We start from the raw sequence: 20,147 nt of genomic DNA on the forward strand, positions 1-20,147 counted from the left end.
AAACAAACAATTATAAGCTTATGTATAATATGATTAAGCTGCATATTTACACATAATTACATTCTTAGAATTGTAACTTAATGACACATGTTAAAGTTTGCTGTGGCATATATTACTGTAAATACCACTTATTACTTATTTTTATGTTATTTTTAGAATAAAGTATATTAAAGCACCTTTAACATATTATCCTTAAATTATGATTTTACTTTAAGAGCATTTTAGATACATTAGTTTACCAAATACTCTGACCAAATTCAATTTAAAGCAATGGCTGCCTTTTGTAAATATAGAAAAGATAAAGGCATATGGCAAAAATTAGCAAGTAAGCAAAGAATAACACACAAGCAAATTCTTTGCTACAATGTTGGAAAAACAGCTACAATGAAATGTTCCTAGTTAGCCAGCTTAATAAACAGCATGTTTATTCTAGAGCCATGACATGTTTCCAAGGTATAGTATAACTATATGGAGTGTGTTTTTTTACTTTTAGCTAAAATTATATATCTGCTTACTGGTTTTAGCAACTTTCCATTCTTCTGACAGCATGTTTCTTGATTCAATGACGTATCTGGATATTGGATTATGGTTATCTGCTCCACGGCTCCATGACAGTTTTACACTATTGTCCTTAATTTCCTCTACTCGAACTCCACCTGGAGGCCCCGGTGGTCCTGCGTATGGAAAACGATTACACAGCTTTCATTAGTTAACTGAAATAAAACAGTCCACTACTAGTGTTTCTCATGGAATTTGGAGCAGGATTAAGGTTTTCTGTCTACAGATGAAATTTCTTACAAAAATATATTGTGAAAATAAGGTTATCAGTTGGCAAATTATTTCTTAATATTGGCTTTAATATTTCTAATGGATAAAATCAAATTAATTTTCCATGATGATGCTTGTTTATCTTCCTCCTTCTCCCGAACAGTTTTACAAATGAAAGAAATAACCTTTAGTAAAAAGGACAATCTCTTTGTTTTAAAGTGAAATGCAGTTGTTAAATATACAAAAATATCAAAACTAAGACAAAGAAACCATTTGTTCAAGCAATATATATATATATTAATAAAATACTTTTTCACTTTTTAAATAATATGTAAGAAAATATCCAATTATTACGTCTTGATTTTAAAACTCACTCATTTTTTCGTATCAATTTCAGTTAATGCTATAGTATTGCCTGATGACTGTTTGATAAATAGAAGAACGGACAATTCAGAAAATAAAAGAGAACAATCATGAACAAAATCTGTAACCTTAAGAGGAAAAGAAAAGACAAAAAGAAAGTTTAGATGACTGGTTTAGTGCCCAACTACTTTGACTGCCATGGGAGTCAACTTAAAATAACAATATTAAGTCTATAGAAAGTTTAATAAAACATAAATCAATAAACAAGGAAATACAATTTCAAAATCATTAAAGAGATTTTATTGTTTAATATTGCCAGCTTGGCCGCAATGGATTTTTGCTCATTTTATTGCTCTTTCAGGTAGCTTTCTATCCTTAAAAGGATTGTTTGCTTATGCCACACTAGAATATGTGACTGCAGCAGGCTTACCCTTCTTACAGTTTTGCCACAGGTGGCACTGAAGCTGCTCATTTGAATGATGGAATGCCAGCTGGTACTGCTGCTGACTCAGCGCTGATGTCATCTTTAGGCGCAGGTAGAGTTTACAGTACTAAAGTATGTGTAAGGTTACATTTTATAAGTGAACTAGCAGAATACCCGCGCTTCGCAGCGGAGAAGTAGTGTGTTAAAGAAGGTACGAAAAAGAAAAGGAAAAATTTTAAAAATAACGTAACATGGTTGTTAATGTAATTGTTTTGTCATTGATATGAGTGTTGTTCTCATATCTATCTATATATATATATATATATATATATCTATGTATCTATATATATATATGTTGTTCTCATATCTATCTATATATATATATATCTCTATCTATCTATATATATATATACCCGCGCTTGGCAGCGGAGAAGTAGTGTGTTAAAGAAGAAAAGAGAAAGAAAAGGAAACATTTTGAAAATAACGTAACATGATTGTCAAAGTAATTGTTTTGTGTATTTGGCGGCAGCGTCACGAAGTTGTTTTCGTCTAGCTGCATCAGAAAATGTACCATGACGTCTGACACGCCTCCTTTTTACTGTTTTCTCACAGCTTGGATTGCTGCTGTCATATATATACACACACACACACACACACACACACACACACACATACTGTACATACATACATACATACATACACATATATATATATACATATATACACATACATATCTTCATATCTACATATCTATATACATATCTACATATACACATATATATATATATACATACATACCTATCTACATCATATATACACACACACAAATTATATATATGTGTGTATGTATGTATGTATGTGTGTGTGTGTATATATACACACATACATATACTTGTGTGTATGTTTGTATGTGTCTATATGTGTGTGTATAGGTTTGGTCACTGAGTGCAAGGGAAAAATAATAAATTATAGTCTATAAGTTATTAAACAGTAAAACATTAACGTTTTAAGAAGTACAGGTACATTGAAATTACATTTTCTATGTGAACGTTCAAATTTGTGCCTCTGGTAATGTGCCTTACCGGCATTTAAAGAAAATTAGTTTTGTGTCCTCTGCAATGTTAAGAGAGAAAGGCTTTGGTTTGGGATAAAAGGAAAAAAGGTGTAAAGAAAGGAAAGTTGCCTTTTTCTTTTATATAGTATAGAGAGATGTGTTCGCTGACGTTATGATCGCCTTTTGGGGACAGTCGTGGTGGGTCTTGTGTAGACTGGTGAGACGTCCCGCCATTAATCGGCTGTGATGGCACTGTCAGTCCTGCACTCGTGTGCGTGTCTTCATAATTCGAGGTGAGGACCTGATAATCGATACGTGCAAAAGAAAGTGTGAATCGCCTTAATATTATTTTGCCGTGGTGTAGAAAAGGGGTCCCGTGTTTGCACTTGTCTGGGCTATAGCGCAGGGGGAGGATGAAAAAAATTAAAAGTGCTCACTTTGACTTAAGGCAGAAGTGCAGTCAGCGCCTCAAAGGCGGCACAGCTATGCGCGTGCTGGCTGCTCGACTTTGCTGGGCAGGAGACCCCAGTTTGCAGACACGCTCATGATATCAAAAGTCTCAGCGCTTTGGAGGTCATTCATATATATATATATAGCAAAATACCCGCGCTTGCAGCGAGAAGTAGTGTGTTAAAGAAGTAATGAAAAGAAAAGGAAACATTTTAATAATAACGTAACATGATTGACATTGTCATGAGTGTTGCTGTCATATATATGCCTGCCTAAATAAGTCACCCCGCTTCGCTCTTACTTTTTACCGTTCATTTAATCATGGCTAGTGGCGGAAAAATTATAAAATGGAAGGAGGATGGCTTTACCAAAACAATTATTGATGGCGAATCGATTATTCATAAAGCTTGAATTGGTGATCTGTTTTTCTGTGTTAACCTCATATTTTTTCATACTTCTTCTCAAACAAAGGTGGTGCGAGGGTAAAATGAATCGGGAATGCGCTGATCAAAGTAATCGGTGTACCAGGAAATCATGCATTGACAAAAGCTCCCTTTGCTTGTAATGCAAAGTGTGATTAAATGCATTATTTTTAAGCGTTATGGAGCACATGCATCGAAGCTTCTCGGCTGTGCTTGTGCTAAGAAAAGGAAAGATTTTAAAAATAACGTAACACGATTGTCAATGTGACCTTTTGTAAGTAGTGCCTGGAGGATTCAGTGTGGAGAAACTCTAGAGACAGCGTGTGTATTAACTTGTGGATTTTTCTGTGAGTATTTGGTGGCAGTCTGACGAAGTTGCTTCGGAAGACGGCATTAGCCGCGGAGCTCAGCTCAGACTGAAATTAGATGAATGGGAGGGGATATGATGACGTGACTCCCCCACCCGCCTTAACTGTCAATCCCCCACAAACACAGTCTCTGCATTTGCATAAGCACACCCCTTCACCTACAATTTTAACTTAGTTACAAAGTGATCAAAACTCGCTTATATCCCGTCCTCTCATTAAACTTGTATCCCGCATTACCTGTGGGCATGTGAAACGCCAGCGGTAGCCTGTCTATGAACTTAATTTAAAGTTTAGGTTTACACCTTGATTTCTTTCCGAGCTGGCAACACTCATGAATATGGTAGTATATGTCACTCGCTCACTTCTTATTGTTTCGCTGCCTTCTCAATTATATAATGCATGTTTTCTTAAGCGCTTTTTGGAGGTCTTCCTGGTTTTCTACGCACTGCGTTGACAGTCAGTTCACGTGATTACGTGGGAGGCGTGATGATGTCACACAAAACTCCACCCCCCACGTCTTTCCAGCTAAACTCTATTACAGTTAATGGAGAAAAATACCTTCCAGTTATGACCATTAGGCGTAGAATTTCGAAATGAAACCTGCCCAACTTTTGTAAGTAAGCTGTAAGGAATAAGCCTGCCAAATTTCAGCCTTCTACCTACACGGGAAGTTGGAGAATTAGTGATGAGTCAGTGAGTGAGTCAGTGAGTGAGTGAGTGAGTGAATGAGTGAGTGAGTGAGTGAGGGCTTTGCCTTTTATTAGTATAGATAATAAAGAAAAATGAAAATGGTTGTGCCATAAAAAAAAGCTTTTACATCTTTTTTTTGTTTAAAAACATTCATGTGTACATATTTAGTATGATCTTTTTACATTCTAGATTTCACTGAAAGGAGGTTAACATTTAAAATTAAGCTCTACATTAATGCTTTAGCTCATTTACAAATAAAAAAGTGCATTTTTTGCATTAGCCTTTTGGGTTAAAATCAGATTTGTCAGTTCCTTTCTGTCTCTCATTCCTTCCAGTGCACGTTATGACTGCTGTCAAGGTTTAAAGCTGATTTAAGGTTATTACATTAATTATAGGGCACAACAAATAAGGACACTTTTGACAGCATACCTAAACACAGGAGGTCGCAGACAACCCTAAGAGATAGTTTAGTGTCACCGGTTTATCTACTGTACTTGGAATGTCTATGAAAAGAGAAAACATCCATGGCAACATTCCTGTGAAATCAAGATCAAATGTATTCACTGGAAAGAAATACTCACATGCTTGTAGGTGAAAGTGAAGCAATATTTACTTGCCCACCACACTTTAGTGTTATTACTTAAAACAGTTGGTAAAACCCAGTGAATGGAATTCCAATTCTTTTAAGTTAAACTATGCGATTTATGGCTATAATATATGAGAGGCTGCACTCCGCAATCAAGAGAAGATAAACAGAAAGACCTAATGATCCATTTAGCAAGAGAAGGCTAGTCTCTGCTTTTCATAGTCTAGGTTCATGGTATATTAAATGTAACTTTCCCCTTTAAATAAGTATATTTATGGAATGTACACTGTACCAGACAAAATGAAAACAGACCCTTCCTCCACAATTTCAATTTAAAAACACTTTAGCAAACTTCTGGACTCTCAAAGAACTCCATAGACCACTGGACCACAAATTCAAAAACATTTCTCAAGAGCCTGTATGTGTTCACAGAAATAAGTACAGATGCTAAAGTGCAAAAATATTTTTAATGAATGTTTAACATGCTACATAAATACACCTTACTTTAAAGGCTCAACACTTTATACACGGGGAAATGTTTTCGTTTGTAATATCTTCTATCTTAAGACATACTTTTGAAAAGGAATATTGGTTTTTCTTTCTGCTCAATTTACAAAAACTTAAAAACCTTAAGCAATCAGGCAAATCATCATACAGGCTAAGTGTGAAAGCACAACACATGGCCAAGTGAGCAGAACTAATTGTTTGCTTAAAGACTGAGACTTTTACTTGGCAGTCTGCTCACAGCTCCAATTGCACCTTAAATGTGGTCACTTGCTTCAGGCCAAACTACAGGATCGGCTCTTCAGTCACCTGTATGGGTTAGCTTTTGTAAAAAAGTACATTTTCTAAACCCTGGATAATGAAAACAAAATTCCTAAGAAACTTCCTACAAAACTGTACAAAAAAAAACAAGTTAATATACAGGACAGGAATGCATGACATTATTTATTGCTAAAACAGTTTATAATTTTACAAAGTTCATGCTTGTAAGTCTATTAACTTGAGTGTTCATTAACTCTATACAAGTAAATATGGGGGCTTAATACCTGCTATGTGCCATACAGATGCATTACAGGCCAGCATACAGGCAAAGACTTCTGGTACTTGGTTTAATATTTCTATTTATTGTTTCTTATTCTAACTCAGAGCTTTGTGTTTCACGTATAATGCTTTGATATTAATTTCTATACAGTGGTATTTATTGAGTTTTTTCTATGCTTCTCTTCCTTTTGTACCATTTGAGCATAGGAGTTGTTTAAATAAAATGTATTGTTATTAGTAGTATTATCTTCATGTAATATACATTGATGTTGCTGGCAGATGGTATTTTTGTTTACATAATTATTCTTTTCACCATCCTCTTCCCTAACACCCAACTGCTTCTACATATGGGATTTTTTATTTTAAAAATTGGAGGTCACAATGCTACTTTGTGGCCCCTGTGGGTGCAGGACCCCATTGAGTCAAAAGGATTCAACTGACATACTGTAAGCCTAGCACTGGTACATTTATAAAAGCAACTTGTTAAAAAATGTTGTAGGACCTGACAGTGAACCATTGTTTTAGCAATGCATTAATGGGAGGCTTCAGACCATTAGATAGATAGATAGATAGATAGATAGATAGATAGATAGATAGATAGATAGATAGATAGATAGATAGATAGATAGATAGATAGATACTTTATTAATCATTACTTTGAAGAGAAGTAGCAATGGGTACAGTGAGGAAGGTGAGACAATGTAAAGTTGATTACATGGCCCTTTGCATGTCTCCGGACTTCATTATGTCTCATGTGATTTACTAGTTAGGTTGATAAAGTATCATGAATTGTAAAACAGCAACTGCTTTTCACAGCAGGTAAATAGATTTTGTCTGATAATGCGCAATGAGGTCACCAATGTGAAATAATAATCAAGGTAAGGTGATGGATTCATTAATACGAAATCCAGTACTTTTGAAGCATGAATTACTAGGAACTGCTAAAAATGTTTACATTAACACCACACTGCAGGAGCTCTTTATGGCACCTTAATGTGTGGTGAGGTGACGGACAGTTACACGTTTCCCTAGCCTGAAGACTTTCACCACTGCAATTTAGAGGACTCAATTGTGATTTAAAAATATTACTTCAGAAAGCATATATACAATATCAGTTTGTAAATAAGACAAGAATAAATAGCCAGAGTTCATTTGCTTCCAATACAAATCAAAACAGTCATAGCTATCTATCTATCTAAGAAGAAATGTTCATCTTTTGGAGTCTACCACCACCTGGAATCAAATAGGACCATTTACAATTTGTGATCTTAAAAACTGAACCAATAAGAAATAAAACAACAATGTTACATGATAGTTTCATACATAAATAGCCCTGTCCATTAATAAAAGTATTTCAAAATCCTCTTGAAAAGTCAAATAAACATTTTTACTCTGATAAGGCCAGCAGAACATTTATTGATTGTCCTTTCTCTTTTCAGGTAGCCTATTTAATTGCTGACTATAAGTGGACTTTAAATAAATTAATACAAGGGTCTCTTACATCAACATTTAGGTGTGCATTTTTGGCTTATACTTAATATATAATACTGAATTCATAGCATCAGATAAAACATATGTAGATATAATGTACTAACTACTTTTAACCAAATCAACCTTTTGTTTACAAATAAAGACAAAAAATAGTATGAAAATAATACCTTTAATTGTGTTTTCATTTCATTAGAGGCATAGACTGAATAACAAAATATTATAATTCATATTTAAAGGTAAATATATACTTGTTTTCTTTATTTAAGCCATGGGGCTGCTGAAACAAACATTTTAAAAAGTCAGGCAAACAGCTGTATTACAGCCAGACGTTGTTTAATCTGATTAGCACTGGCCTTCTGTGAATAAACCACACTGATTTATGGGGTCAGTGACCTCAGCATTTCAGTTAAAAAACTCATCACTTAGTTGCCTCTGCCTACAGATTCCTTGTTTTTATTTAATTTAGACAAGAGTTTCCGTGTTTCATTTGACTGTCAACACCTTTGTAAAATCTTCATAGAAAAAACACACCAACTGTTTTCATTTTCAGCATTTGAAAATGTTTCATAACATGCATTTATTTTATCTGGAGGAATAGTATGTCCTATCTGTATTTCAGTTTCTGTGCATTGCATTTACTTTTAATATAATGGAATGATTAACAATTAAGCAAAAACTCCTTCTTTTAAATCTCCTTGATAGTTGTTTATGATTGTAAACCTTATTAATTCACTTCAGGGTTGAGATGCACTGGGGCCTATGTTGGAGGCGCTGGGCACAAGGCAAGAAGATGCTCTCAATGAGTCACAAACGCATGACAGGGCACATGCTTGGACACCCACACTCACTCAAACAAGCCCAGTTAAGGTCTCCTTTGACCTAAGACACACATCTTTGGGACTGAGCGAAAAACACTGGACTAGCTAGTTAAAAAAAAGCGAAAAAAACACATGCAGACTAGAGTATAACAAGAACACTGTACAGAAAGTGTACAGAAAGCATTTATCCTGTCTCATTGGATATGCAAAAATACTATATTCCTTTATAAACAATGAGAACATACAGTATAACCAGAAAAAAATTAAAATTACAGAAAGAAACAGAATGCGTTGCATAATCCCAATATTAAAGTATAGCATGCTTGATATGCCATAGGCATTTATAGTATCTTATAAAATATTTTGCCACCAATCTATCAAAAAAAGGCAGGTGACCAAAACATATAAAATAACACAGACCTTTTCATACACATATAATAATTTGAAGTCACAACTTGACATTACAGCATGTCTTTTCACTATATACTGCAAGCCTGCAAAATTCCAAGTGTAATTTCACTTGCATAGATATAGCCTTATGTGTCTCCAGGGTGAAATTTGGCTTTATACAGAAGTTCTTTGTGTAAATAAATACTTGAATATGTAGATAAGTAACTTAGTAAGTAAATAAATAAATAAATAAATACATACACACACACACACACTTTGGTCTGAACATTCACAAGAATGACTGTAAAACAAGAATATTGAAAAGAAACAGAACTTCTGACTTGGCTGTTACAGTGAGGCATTATGCAGACACATTGCTGTTTGGTATAAAGGAGCCCCAGTAATGTTTCTTGACACACTTCCACTGAATGATTCGTCAACACACTAGTTAGGGTGTCAGAGAGAGAATGTGTAGCATCGCTCATAATGGCACTCAGTTTTGCTATCATTCTCTTCTTCGCTACAACCTCCAGGGGGTCCAGAGTGCATCCCATAACTGAGCTTGCCCTTTTAGTAAGCTTGTTGATTCAATGGGCTTCTTTTAAAGTGACATTACCAGCCCAGCACACCAAGGCATTGAAAATTGCACTGGATATCGACGAATTATGGAAGATGTGAAGGATGTCACTTCTCACATTAAAGGAATACAGTCTCCTAATTATATATATATTATATAGCTCCTCTGTGTTGTGAGACCAGTCCATTATCCACTGAAAATATATACAGTTCATTTTAAACATATTTAAAAAAAAAAAAAAGCTTGAAAGTTAGATTTGACTGTGGAAGATGCTGTTAATGTAAGAGAAAGATTTCATCTATACTAGGGAAATGTTGTAAGTGCACTATGTATAATTAGATTAATGAAACAAGTTTCTGATCATATTTTCACACTCTATTCACATTGTGACTGATCATTATTGGTGTCTCTAACTCACTATAAAGCTAATGAAGCTAAAAATGCAGAATACAGTTGTTTATTAAACAAATGTAGAACACATGTAAGTATAAACAAGGAGGTAGAAAACAATTTATAAATAAACAAAAGGGGAAGAAGACCCTGTATGTTCTTTTGGCCTACCTTCTCAGATCTCAGTGGCATAACTTTTCTAGTTGTTCACCCTAAAACACTGCCTTTATCGCATCCCATCTTTCCTTTTCTCTAAACCTCTGGCCATTCTCCCTGGCATTTTGTTGTAGTTCACCTCCCAAATTCACATTCAGCTAGCCTTTGTTGAATATTCTTTTGTCAACCCAACATAACACTGGGAGAGGGCAACTCCACAATTTTAACAGGGACACCAGGCTACAACTTTCTCAACCGGTCGCCAATGTCCTTACACTTCTAGCATGTCAGAGAACCTAAATGTAAATGTAATCCCTAGGCTTTCCTTACAAATAAAGAAAACCTTGATCCCTTGTATACCTATCTTTATCTAGTTCCTCTACAGAGGACGGGATGGTTTTCTTTTTGTATTTACAAAAGAATCAGGTATTCACACTGGCTGCTTGAAGGCCTGTTGTTTGTTGTTTTTCCTGATCTTTTCCCTCTCCCTACATTTGGACTGTATGAGCCTAAGGGTTGGACTTTCAACTATTTTGTGTTCACTTTCTGCTGGTGTTAGTCTGAGCCAGCTGACGGAGAGGTGCAAATGGATTTAAGGTGGGCTGGGATTACAAGTTTTTTGTAGGCTTTGGTAATTCTAGTGTTAAATATGGAAAACAATGTTGCCCTTTGGCCACCCTTATTCAAGTAAATATTTTACTTGCTTACCTATTGTGACATTAGAGGGTGCTGTCACTCCTCAAAACCCACAAACAAATGTCCAAGACACCAAGTAAAAGCACTACAAATAATTTTATACTTGATATATTGTGCTTTAAGCACTTCCACCACCACAATATACAAATCAATAATCAATAATTACAATAAATCAATTCTCCTCTCCCAACAGCTTCGTCACACTACCTCCCAACTCCGGCTCAGCTTGCTGGGTTTCCCATAGTCCTTTAAATAGCCCTTGACCTGGAAGTGCTGCTGTCTTTCTGTCCATGTGATTCATTAGCACTTCTGGGTCGGATAAAGACATATTTTTCTTCAGCCCAGAAGTACTTCTGTTCTTCCATCCCATGACTTGGGAGTACTTCCAGGCTAAAGGGAAAATAAAAATCCCCGTGTCTCCCTGCAGCGTCACACAATGGCACCCACAGCACCCTGCAGGGTTGTGAAGCCGAACTCCATCTCCCCTGTGCCCTGCGGGAATCTAGCAGCCTGGATGTGTCGGCCGGGATGAGCTGCCGGCCATCCATCACGCTATATATCTACCAAATCATTTTAAAATTTCTAATCATCCATGACATTTTTTAATCCAGTTCAGTTTCCTCACAGCATATGTGCAATTTAAGACCCAACCTTGAATGGAATGCAAGCCAATGAATAGACTTAAAAATGTACATGCAGTATAGTGCCTAACAATTTGAGTAATTTAGCTGGTGTATAGTGAATAAACATAAAAATGCTGATAGCAGTATTTCCTTTTAATACATTAAAAAAGAAAAAAAGAAACATTTTTTGATAAAAAAAGTTCTTAAAGTTCTATTTTATTTTTAGTGTGTATAAATAAACAAATATAGGCTTTTCCCCAGGGGCCTTATATTTATCTTTTAACAGAAAAGACAATTCTTTATACTAAAGCATAGACTACAGAGGGCTAAACAAGTAACAGCAACAATAACTCCCATCATCCCTGCACCATTGGCAAAGAAAAGGGACCCCATGATCTGTACTAAAGTAGACTTTCAGAATTTTACATGTACAGGAGATGAGTGGAAAATTGCATGTAATAATGCCAAATGGCATTGTAACTAACTAGTCATGCCCTATGGACTTGGCAGTTCAATTGTAGCTTTCAATCAAATTAATTATTTTGAGACTTTTTATGGAGTGCAGTGAAGTGGTTTGAATCTTTGACATTTTAATTCTTTGGGGAAAAAAAGACTATATTCAAAACGTGTTACTGCCTTGAAATAAAACCTTAATGTCAAGCTTACAACATAGATTTCACTTTAATTCTGTTATCTTTTTTGTGAGATGCAATTTTTCAGGAGGACTTAATAATAGAACTTTGGCAAGACTGAAGTGGCACTAAACTGGCCAGAACCATCTGTAAATCTGAGGCAAATGTTTTGGCTTTGTTGACTATTACAAAACTTTCATAAGGCACTTCAACACAATGGCGTCTATCACTTCCCAGACAAATAAATCACATGAAAAGATTAACTGGTCATCTGAATCACAAGCGCCATTCAGAGAATTGTTAACTGTAGGTTCTTTATTAAACCATCAGACCCAGACACATGATTTTAAAATAGACAAGGCACACAGTAGATGTTGAAGCTGAACCTATATTCAGCCAAAGGTCACCATAGAAGAAGTTATTACAAGTGTTCTCATATAATTTATATTCCCACAAATGATTATTATGACACTGGCTCAGGTAAATAACAATACTTTGTTGATTTTCATAGATAATAAAATCTTATGCTTGCTACATGATAAAATGTAATACTCAAGACAGTCTAGTAGGCCACTTTTATTTAGAATTAGTTTTAAAGTTACATTTCTCACGTTAGGCAGCAAAAACACAAAAGCCAACACATTATGTCACCCATTTGGTGAAAGAAAACACTGACAATATGTTAGAAATTATTGTTGAAAACACCATCCTCTAGATGCCACAATGAAACTTGAAACTCAGAAACAACTCCAAATAATACACAGTATGTTTTATACAGTGAGATGCAAAAGTTTGGGCAACCTTGTTAATAGTCATTATTTTCCTGTATAAATCGTTGGTTGTTATGATAAAAAATGTCAGTTAAATATATTAAATAGGAGATGCACACAGTGATACTGGAGAAGTGAAATGAAGTTTATTGGATTTACAGAAAGTGTGCAATAATTGTTCAAACAAAATCAGGCAGGTGCATAAATTTGGGCACCACAAAAAATAAATGAAATCAATATTTAGTAGATCCGCCTTTTGCAGAAATTACAGCCTCTAAATGCTTCCTGTAGGTTCCAATGAGAGTCTGGATTGTGGTTGAAGGTATTTTGGACCATTCCTCTTTACAAAACATCTCTAGTTCATTCAGGTTTGATGGCTTCCGAGCATGGACAGCTCTCTTTAACTCACACCACAGATTTTCAATTATATTCAGGTCCGGGGACTGAGATGGCCATTCAAGAACGTTGTACTTGTTCCTCTGCATGAATGCCTTGGATTTTGAGCAGTGTTTCGGGTCGTTGTCTTGTTGAAAGATCCAGCCCCGGCGCAGCTTCAGCTTTGTCACCGATTCCTCGACATTCTTCTCCAGAATCTGCGGATACTGAGTGGAATCCATGCGTCCCTCAACTTTGACAAGATTCCCAGTCCCTGCACTGGCCACAGAGCCCCACAGCATGATGGAACCACCACCATATTTTACTGTAGGTAGCAGGTGTTTTTCTTGGAATATCATAAATTTCATCTTAAAATCGTTTAATTTACCAGCTCCTCAAATCTCATCATAACTAAAATAGCATGTTAAATGCTTTGTTTTGTATTTGATCTTCTCTGTGCTCTGTGTGTGAATCACTACGTGCTTCCGTGCTTTGTCTTCCTCCGACAGGACACAGAATCCATTACATTTGTAATATTACAGCTCTCTGAATAATTAAAATACTGAGATGTATACTTGATATAATTTTCATGATGATAGGAGTTAAAGCATGTTATTAAACATGGGAACACGGTGGCGCAGTGATTGTGCGCGACCTTCGATGAAATCATATGTTGCAGTAGTACTGTCTGTTTCAAACGTACTAACCCCCAATGAAGTTACCAATCACCACACAATCGGCTCTGTAATAGACGTTAAGCCATCTTTAAGCTTATAACGCCGATTCTTCAAAACTTTTAAGGAACACTGAAATATCTTCGTAGTACATGTTTAATTATTCTATCCTTCACGTCAGTCCCAGGAAAGCATACAGTGTGAAGCAGGAACAATCTGTAAACAAAGCTCCAGATCCTTGCTAGCGTAGCAACACCGTGTCCTTTAATTATTAACAATACAGATTATTTAAATGAAGATAAAGTTTTATCTGCATAATATAATAAACATGTTTTGCTGCATTTCATCTTAAAAATTATATTGTCATCATATGTGAATACGCACTTTATAAAATGGCTTATGTTGTGTAATATTATAACTGTTGTGCAAGTTTACAGTGAGGTGGTTGGGCTTAAAGTACAAACAGCTCTACAAGGAGCACTTGATTGAGTGCGTTTAGAGCTCTTGGGATGAAACTTTTTCTGAACCGCGAGGTCCGTACAGGAAAGTGTTTGCCGTGTGAGAAGCAGTTCAAATAGGCTGCATGGCTGAAGCAGCGTGTGCTTGATGCTGTATACCGATAATTCTGTTTCCAGTCAGCTGCTCCGAGTGGTGCAGTGAGTGTAATATGGAAAAAGATGATCCGCTGTGGCAACCCCTAACGGGAGCGGCTGTAAGAAGAAAAAGAAGGTGCAGTGACAGTAACAACGCTAAAGCAGCTATGGTATTTGGAATAGTTTGACCATTCCTATGACCATTATATTGTTACAGGTTAATTACAATCATATACATTAAACTAATAAACAATATGCAGTTAATTTCAGTATATTTATAAAGCCGCGTCAGGGATGTGGACATGAAAAAGAAAGATAAACCACACAGGAACAGTAGCAACGCTTTGACGCTGGGTACCGCCAGTCTACAAACCCGAGCGGAGAACTTGCGTACGACAGGGTATCAGCTACTGTGGAAATGTGCGTGGCTTTACACCAAGTTCAGGTTTTATACATCGTAATTTAAATGTGGAAACGTTCTTATGCAACACTTCTGTGCGTACGCACCGTTTATACATGAGGCCCCTGATGTGTGTTCAGGGGTTCTTGTCTTTTGTTTAAACTGGCCAATACAGTAGAGAGTCAACTTCCTATCCAGTAGTTCTGTGATTAAATTACGTGTATATTGTCTTCCTTCAACCAACATGGAAAATATATTAGCATACTAAATACAGAGGAGTTGAAGGAGTCGGAGTCGAAGGTTTTATCTACTGATTCCACAGTCTTGGTCATAACGAAGGCAACTCAAAATGGCAGTGTTCTGGGGGAAAATTAAAATGGTGATGGAAATGACATAAAATAATTTTGTAATAACTGAAAACAATTTTGAAAATTAAAATACATGCAAAAAAGTGTTTCATTGCCTCCAAAAACCCATAATGGGAAATAGCTATAAGGGAAAAATACTTAAACAAGCATTCAGAAAATCAGAAACATACAAAATCAAAACAATCTTTCAGTCCAATTCGTTTATTCACATTTATGCTTCATATACTGGAACAGTAAGAAAAGAGATACAAAGGTTTATCCGCCTAGCTAACTACAGAAATAAAAACATGCTAACTACATCCTGTCACAAAGGAATTTCTACACCAAAAAACAAGAAGCTGAAGTCTAACAGCAGCTTAAGCATTAATAAGGCATGAAATCAATAGAGGAGAGCTGGATTTTTTCACTTGAAAGCAGAAGGAAAAATAGCATTTGACAGCATTTCAAATTTTGCTGAGGGGAAGAAATTTCTAATAGATGGGAAAATAGCAGTCTGCCTATTTAGGTAGTAAACAAGAGGTATATTTGATTAGTTTCAAAGCACCTTCATAAAAGTATAAAATATGTCATTCAAGTTCAGTTTGTTAATGTTAGCTATGTATGAACAGGACATATCCAGCTGCTACCTACCCATGCCTAGGATAATCCCCTCTCCTCCCCAAAACAGGCCACAACTGATTGTCAGACACTCTAAGATACTGTATGTTATTGTGTTCTTCAATGGGCTCCTGTTAACTGTTATTGTCTTGGAAGTTTTTTAAAACCAAGAGTCATTACTGTCAAATGTAAAAAGGATGTGCTAATAATTATAGCATCTAATTAGTGCCATGATTAATGCATACGACTACTACACATTGAAACTTCTGTTTTACTTAAATTCAAAACCTCAGGGTGCATAATTCTATAGCAGTGCCTGCAACAGCAAAATCTTTGTGAAGCCAAAGAAGTAAACAATGGGAGGACTCCAATGATAATATAACACAGGGAGAGAGTGAAATTAAAGCTAAAGGACTATTCGTCTCCCAGACCAGTAGATAGTACTCTTGGGCTCGCTACTCTTACGCTGGTTAGTTTCATTCTGGAATATTAAGTTCACAAGATTTTCAAATTCATCATTAACTAATTTGTGTCTTGGAAATAAATTGTTCCTTGTAGGAAGGTGAGTGGGGTTGGAGTAGGACAGCAAATGATGAACACACACAAACACAAAGCAAAGCTTGATTCTTACAAAACGTGTTGTCGGATTATTGCCAGCTAAGTCAAGTTATGTCATAGCCTTTCCGTTCAGACTTCTCATCCACAACTAAAAACAGTAATTTTGTGAACACAATGAAAATGTTTTTAAAAGACGTTATAACATTCTAGGCATATTCATACTATCCATCCATCCATTATCCAACCTGCTATATCCTATTACAGGGTCACAGGGGTCTGCTGGATCCAATCCCAGTCAACACTGGGCGCAAGGCAGGAAACAAACCCCGGGCAGGGTGCCAGCCCACCATATTCATACTAAACATTGCTGATTCAAATTATAAAATAAAGAAAGCTATTATTTTAAATACACATTTAATCTGTAATGTGCGTATTTGGTCAAGTGTTGAAATGTTCAAAAAGCAGACCTAAAAATACAATCCATTTAATATAAAATATTATAAATAAAACATTTATATTTATTTTTCCATGAAATCTTCGTGATGGCTCACCTAAAATATTACAGAAATTTAAAAGAAAGAAAAAAATCGACCTATGATAACTAAAAAGATCTTGTCTACTACTGACTAATGAAGTACTGCTCACTTGTCTATGCTGCAACTAATTATAAAGGGAACATTCTGCCATACAGAAAGCTTACTGAAAGGGAGTAATTGTTCAGATATTTAGGAAGAAAAAAGATGTCCTTTACTTGCTGTGAATATAAACGTCTGAAATGAAACCTTAACCTTGCCCTCAAAGACTTCTTTCTTAATCTTTTTGAGGAGTACAAGTCTCAGACCATTCCCTCAGAGGGTTCATACTTGACATTTTTCCAAGTCAAAATATACCACACAAATTCCCCAGGGTTCACAAATGTGACATTACATTTACCCAAAGTTTTAAGAAATCCAGTCTGAAAATAATACACATAAATATTCTGAAATATGCAAAAAACAAATTGTAAGAATTGTAAGAATCAGACTGTAAATCTAAAGTTTAATGACAAATAAAGCATCACACTAAAGATGGAGGTGCAATATGTATTAGCACATTAAAGTTTATGTGTTTTTACTATTTAAAAATACAATTTACCATATACACACAAAAAGAGTAAATGGTGAGCAGAAGGAGCTGTTTCCCATACTATCACAATTATAGACAAAACAGACAAATGACATTTAAATAAAGGTTGAAACTAAAGGTCAAATACATAATTCAGGAATACCTTGTAATAGCTGTCTCATTAAGAAGTAAAGTGTGATCTCGCTGATGTCTGGCATAAATCAGAACCTCGTCTGAAATAAAAGGACTGAACTGGACTTCACTAGCAAGCAATAAGACAGCAGTGTTTTGGAAAAAAAAAATGGGTGGCTAATTGAGCTTTTTTTATAAAAAAAAGTGTTACATTTGAGCAATGAAATAATAAGTAATAAGGCCTACTGAATCTTTTTTTGTTTTGTTTACATCAAAATCAAATCAAAAAATAAATTAAGTGTAAGGATGTAGATAAACAAAATAGAAAGCTAAAATGTCATTTTAAAAGGATCAGACACATAATAATAGTAAGATTTATCCACACACACACATATATGTACTGTATATACAGTATACATAGTATGAGCTGATTTCTGCCTGTTTGTGTTTATGACGTGTTCTCCTGTGCAGAGCATATTGTAATGCAAGTAGTAATAAAATACATTGCATTTCTCTTTTCAACAGATGGCATATCGTGAACATTACCACTGCTGTGAAGAATCCAATACAAAATGACATATACAGCAATTGACGCAGCAGACAGAAATTTTAAATTGTTAACATTTGATGAAATAAAAAAAATGATAAAAGGAGTACTAATCACATTCGAGTCTATTAAACATTTTGCTGATCTGCCTTCATTAATGTAGCAAAATAAGAGCAGAAAGAAATCATGTTAATAAATTCCATTAACAGCTATAAAGAAGGCACACTTGCCTCCTGGGGCCCAAGACTGAGAACCCAGTGGTCAAAACATTAGCTTCTTCCGGCTATGTGACAGCAAATGGGTCCCAAAGGGATTAGTACTTTATCAATCTTTTTTGTTTCCAACCTTTTTTTATACTTTATAATTTACTTTTTTAGGTTATAGTGTCTGTTGTACATATCATATGTTGGAATAAAAAATTCAAAGCATTTAATTAGTACTGTACACACAACTAATACCTTAGATTTGGTATGTAGAGAATGATGCCCTTGAGTGAGAATGTTACAGGTATTGTGGACAATTAGACAACACTTCTGTACTTAGATTTAAGCACTAGACCAATAGTCCACAATTTATCATGGACTGGTCACAAACTCATCTTCTTCTTCTTTCGGCTGCTCCTGTTAGGGGTTGCCACAGCGGATCATCTTCTTCCATATCTTTCTGTCCTCTACATCTTGTTCTGTTACACCCATCACCTGCATGTCCTCTCTCACCAAATCCATAAACCTCCTCTTAGGCTTTCCTCTTTTCCTCTGACCTAACAGCTCTATCCTTAACATCCGTCTCCCATATATTTCATAAAAATGAATACACACAGACACACACACACACACCAATCAGGCATAACATTAAAATCACTGCCTCACTAAGTAAGTAACATTGACTATGTTGGTACACACCTGTCAAGGAGTGGAATATATTAGGCAGCAAGTGACCTGTCAGTTTTTCAAAGTGATGTATTGGAAGCAGGAAAAATGGGCAAGTATAAAGATCTGATCTACTTTGACAAGGGCCAGTCTGTGATGGCTAGACAAACTGGGGCAGATGATGGTGGTGGTTAGCACCTACTAAAGTGGTCTAAGGAAAAACAACCAGTGAACTGGGATAGGCACCCACAGCTTATAGATGTACGTGCAGAGCAAAGGCTAGCCTGTCTGGTCTGAGCCCACAGTGGAGCTACTGTAGCACAAATAGCTGGAACAAATGCTGGCCACTAGAGAAAGGTTTCAGAACCCATAGAGCATCACAACTTTCCGTGTATTAGGCTGTGTAGCTTCAGACTGGTCAGAGTGCTCTTGTAGATCCCTGTCCACCCTTGAAAGCACCCCAAAATGGGCAAGTGAGAGTCAGAACTGGATCATGAAACAATGAAAGAAGGCAGCCTGGTATGATAATCACATTTTCTAATAGATCATGTGGACAGTCAGGTATGTGTGCATCATTTACTAGGGGAAGAGATGGCAGCAGGATGTACTGTTGGAAGAAGGCAAGCTGGGGGAAGCAGTGTGATGCTCTGGGTGATGTTTTGCTGGGAAACCATGGGTCCTGACATGCAGGTGGATGTTACTTTGAAATGTATTATCTACTTTAGGATTGTTGCAGACCACATATACCCCTTCATTGCAAAGGTTTTCACTAATGGCAGTGGACTCTTTCAGCCGGATAATGTGCCTTGCCACAAGATTGGTTTGAGGAACATGACAAAGAGTTCAAGGTGTGGACTTGGCCTCTAAATTCCCCAGATCTCAATCTGATTGGGATCTGTGGGATGTGCTGGAAAGAAGCCTGATCCTTGGAGGCCTCACCTTGCAACTTACAGGACCTAAAGGATCAATTGCTAATGTCTTGGTTTCAGATACCACAGAACACCTTCAAGTTTTGTGGAGGCCATGCCTCGACAAGTCAGAGCTGTTTTGGTGGCAAAAGGGACACATGTTTTTGTACAAAACTACAGAACTAGTGTACATTTTTCTAATGTTCTCTGAAATATTTTATGCAAATCTGCTTCCGAAAGCTGACTGCCTATCTCAGTTGTCAAGAAATGCATTGTTAGTTCATTTTTAATCTGTTGCCTCTATTTTGAT

General features: G+C 36.0%; 1 protein-coding gene across 2 annotated transcripts in view; it reads right to left on the reverse strand.

Moving 5' to 3' along the window:
• The window catches only part of LOC120533861 (contactin-1-like), a 388,538-nt gene that overhangs the window by 87,709 nt on the left and 280,682 nt on the right, over nt 1-20,147 (reverse strand). For both annotated transcript variants that reach the window (XM_039760909.1, XM_039760911.1), the window contains one exon: nt 516-674. In XM_039760909.1, the coding sequence (XP_039616843.1) occupies nt 516-674 (159 nt within the window). The remainder of the gene's footprint in view (nt 1-515; nt 675-20,147) is intronic.

This window comes from Polypterus senegalus, chromosome 8 (assembly GCF_016835505.1).
Source record: "Polypterus senegalus isolate Bchr_013 chromosome 8, ASM1683550v1, whole genome shotgun sequence".
Classification (NCBI taxonomy): domain Eukaryota; kingdom Metazoa; phylum Chordata; class Cladistia; order Polypteriformes; family Polypteridae; genus Polypterus; species Polypterus senegalus.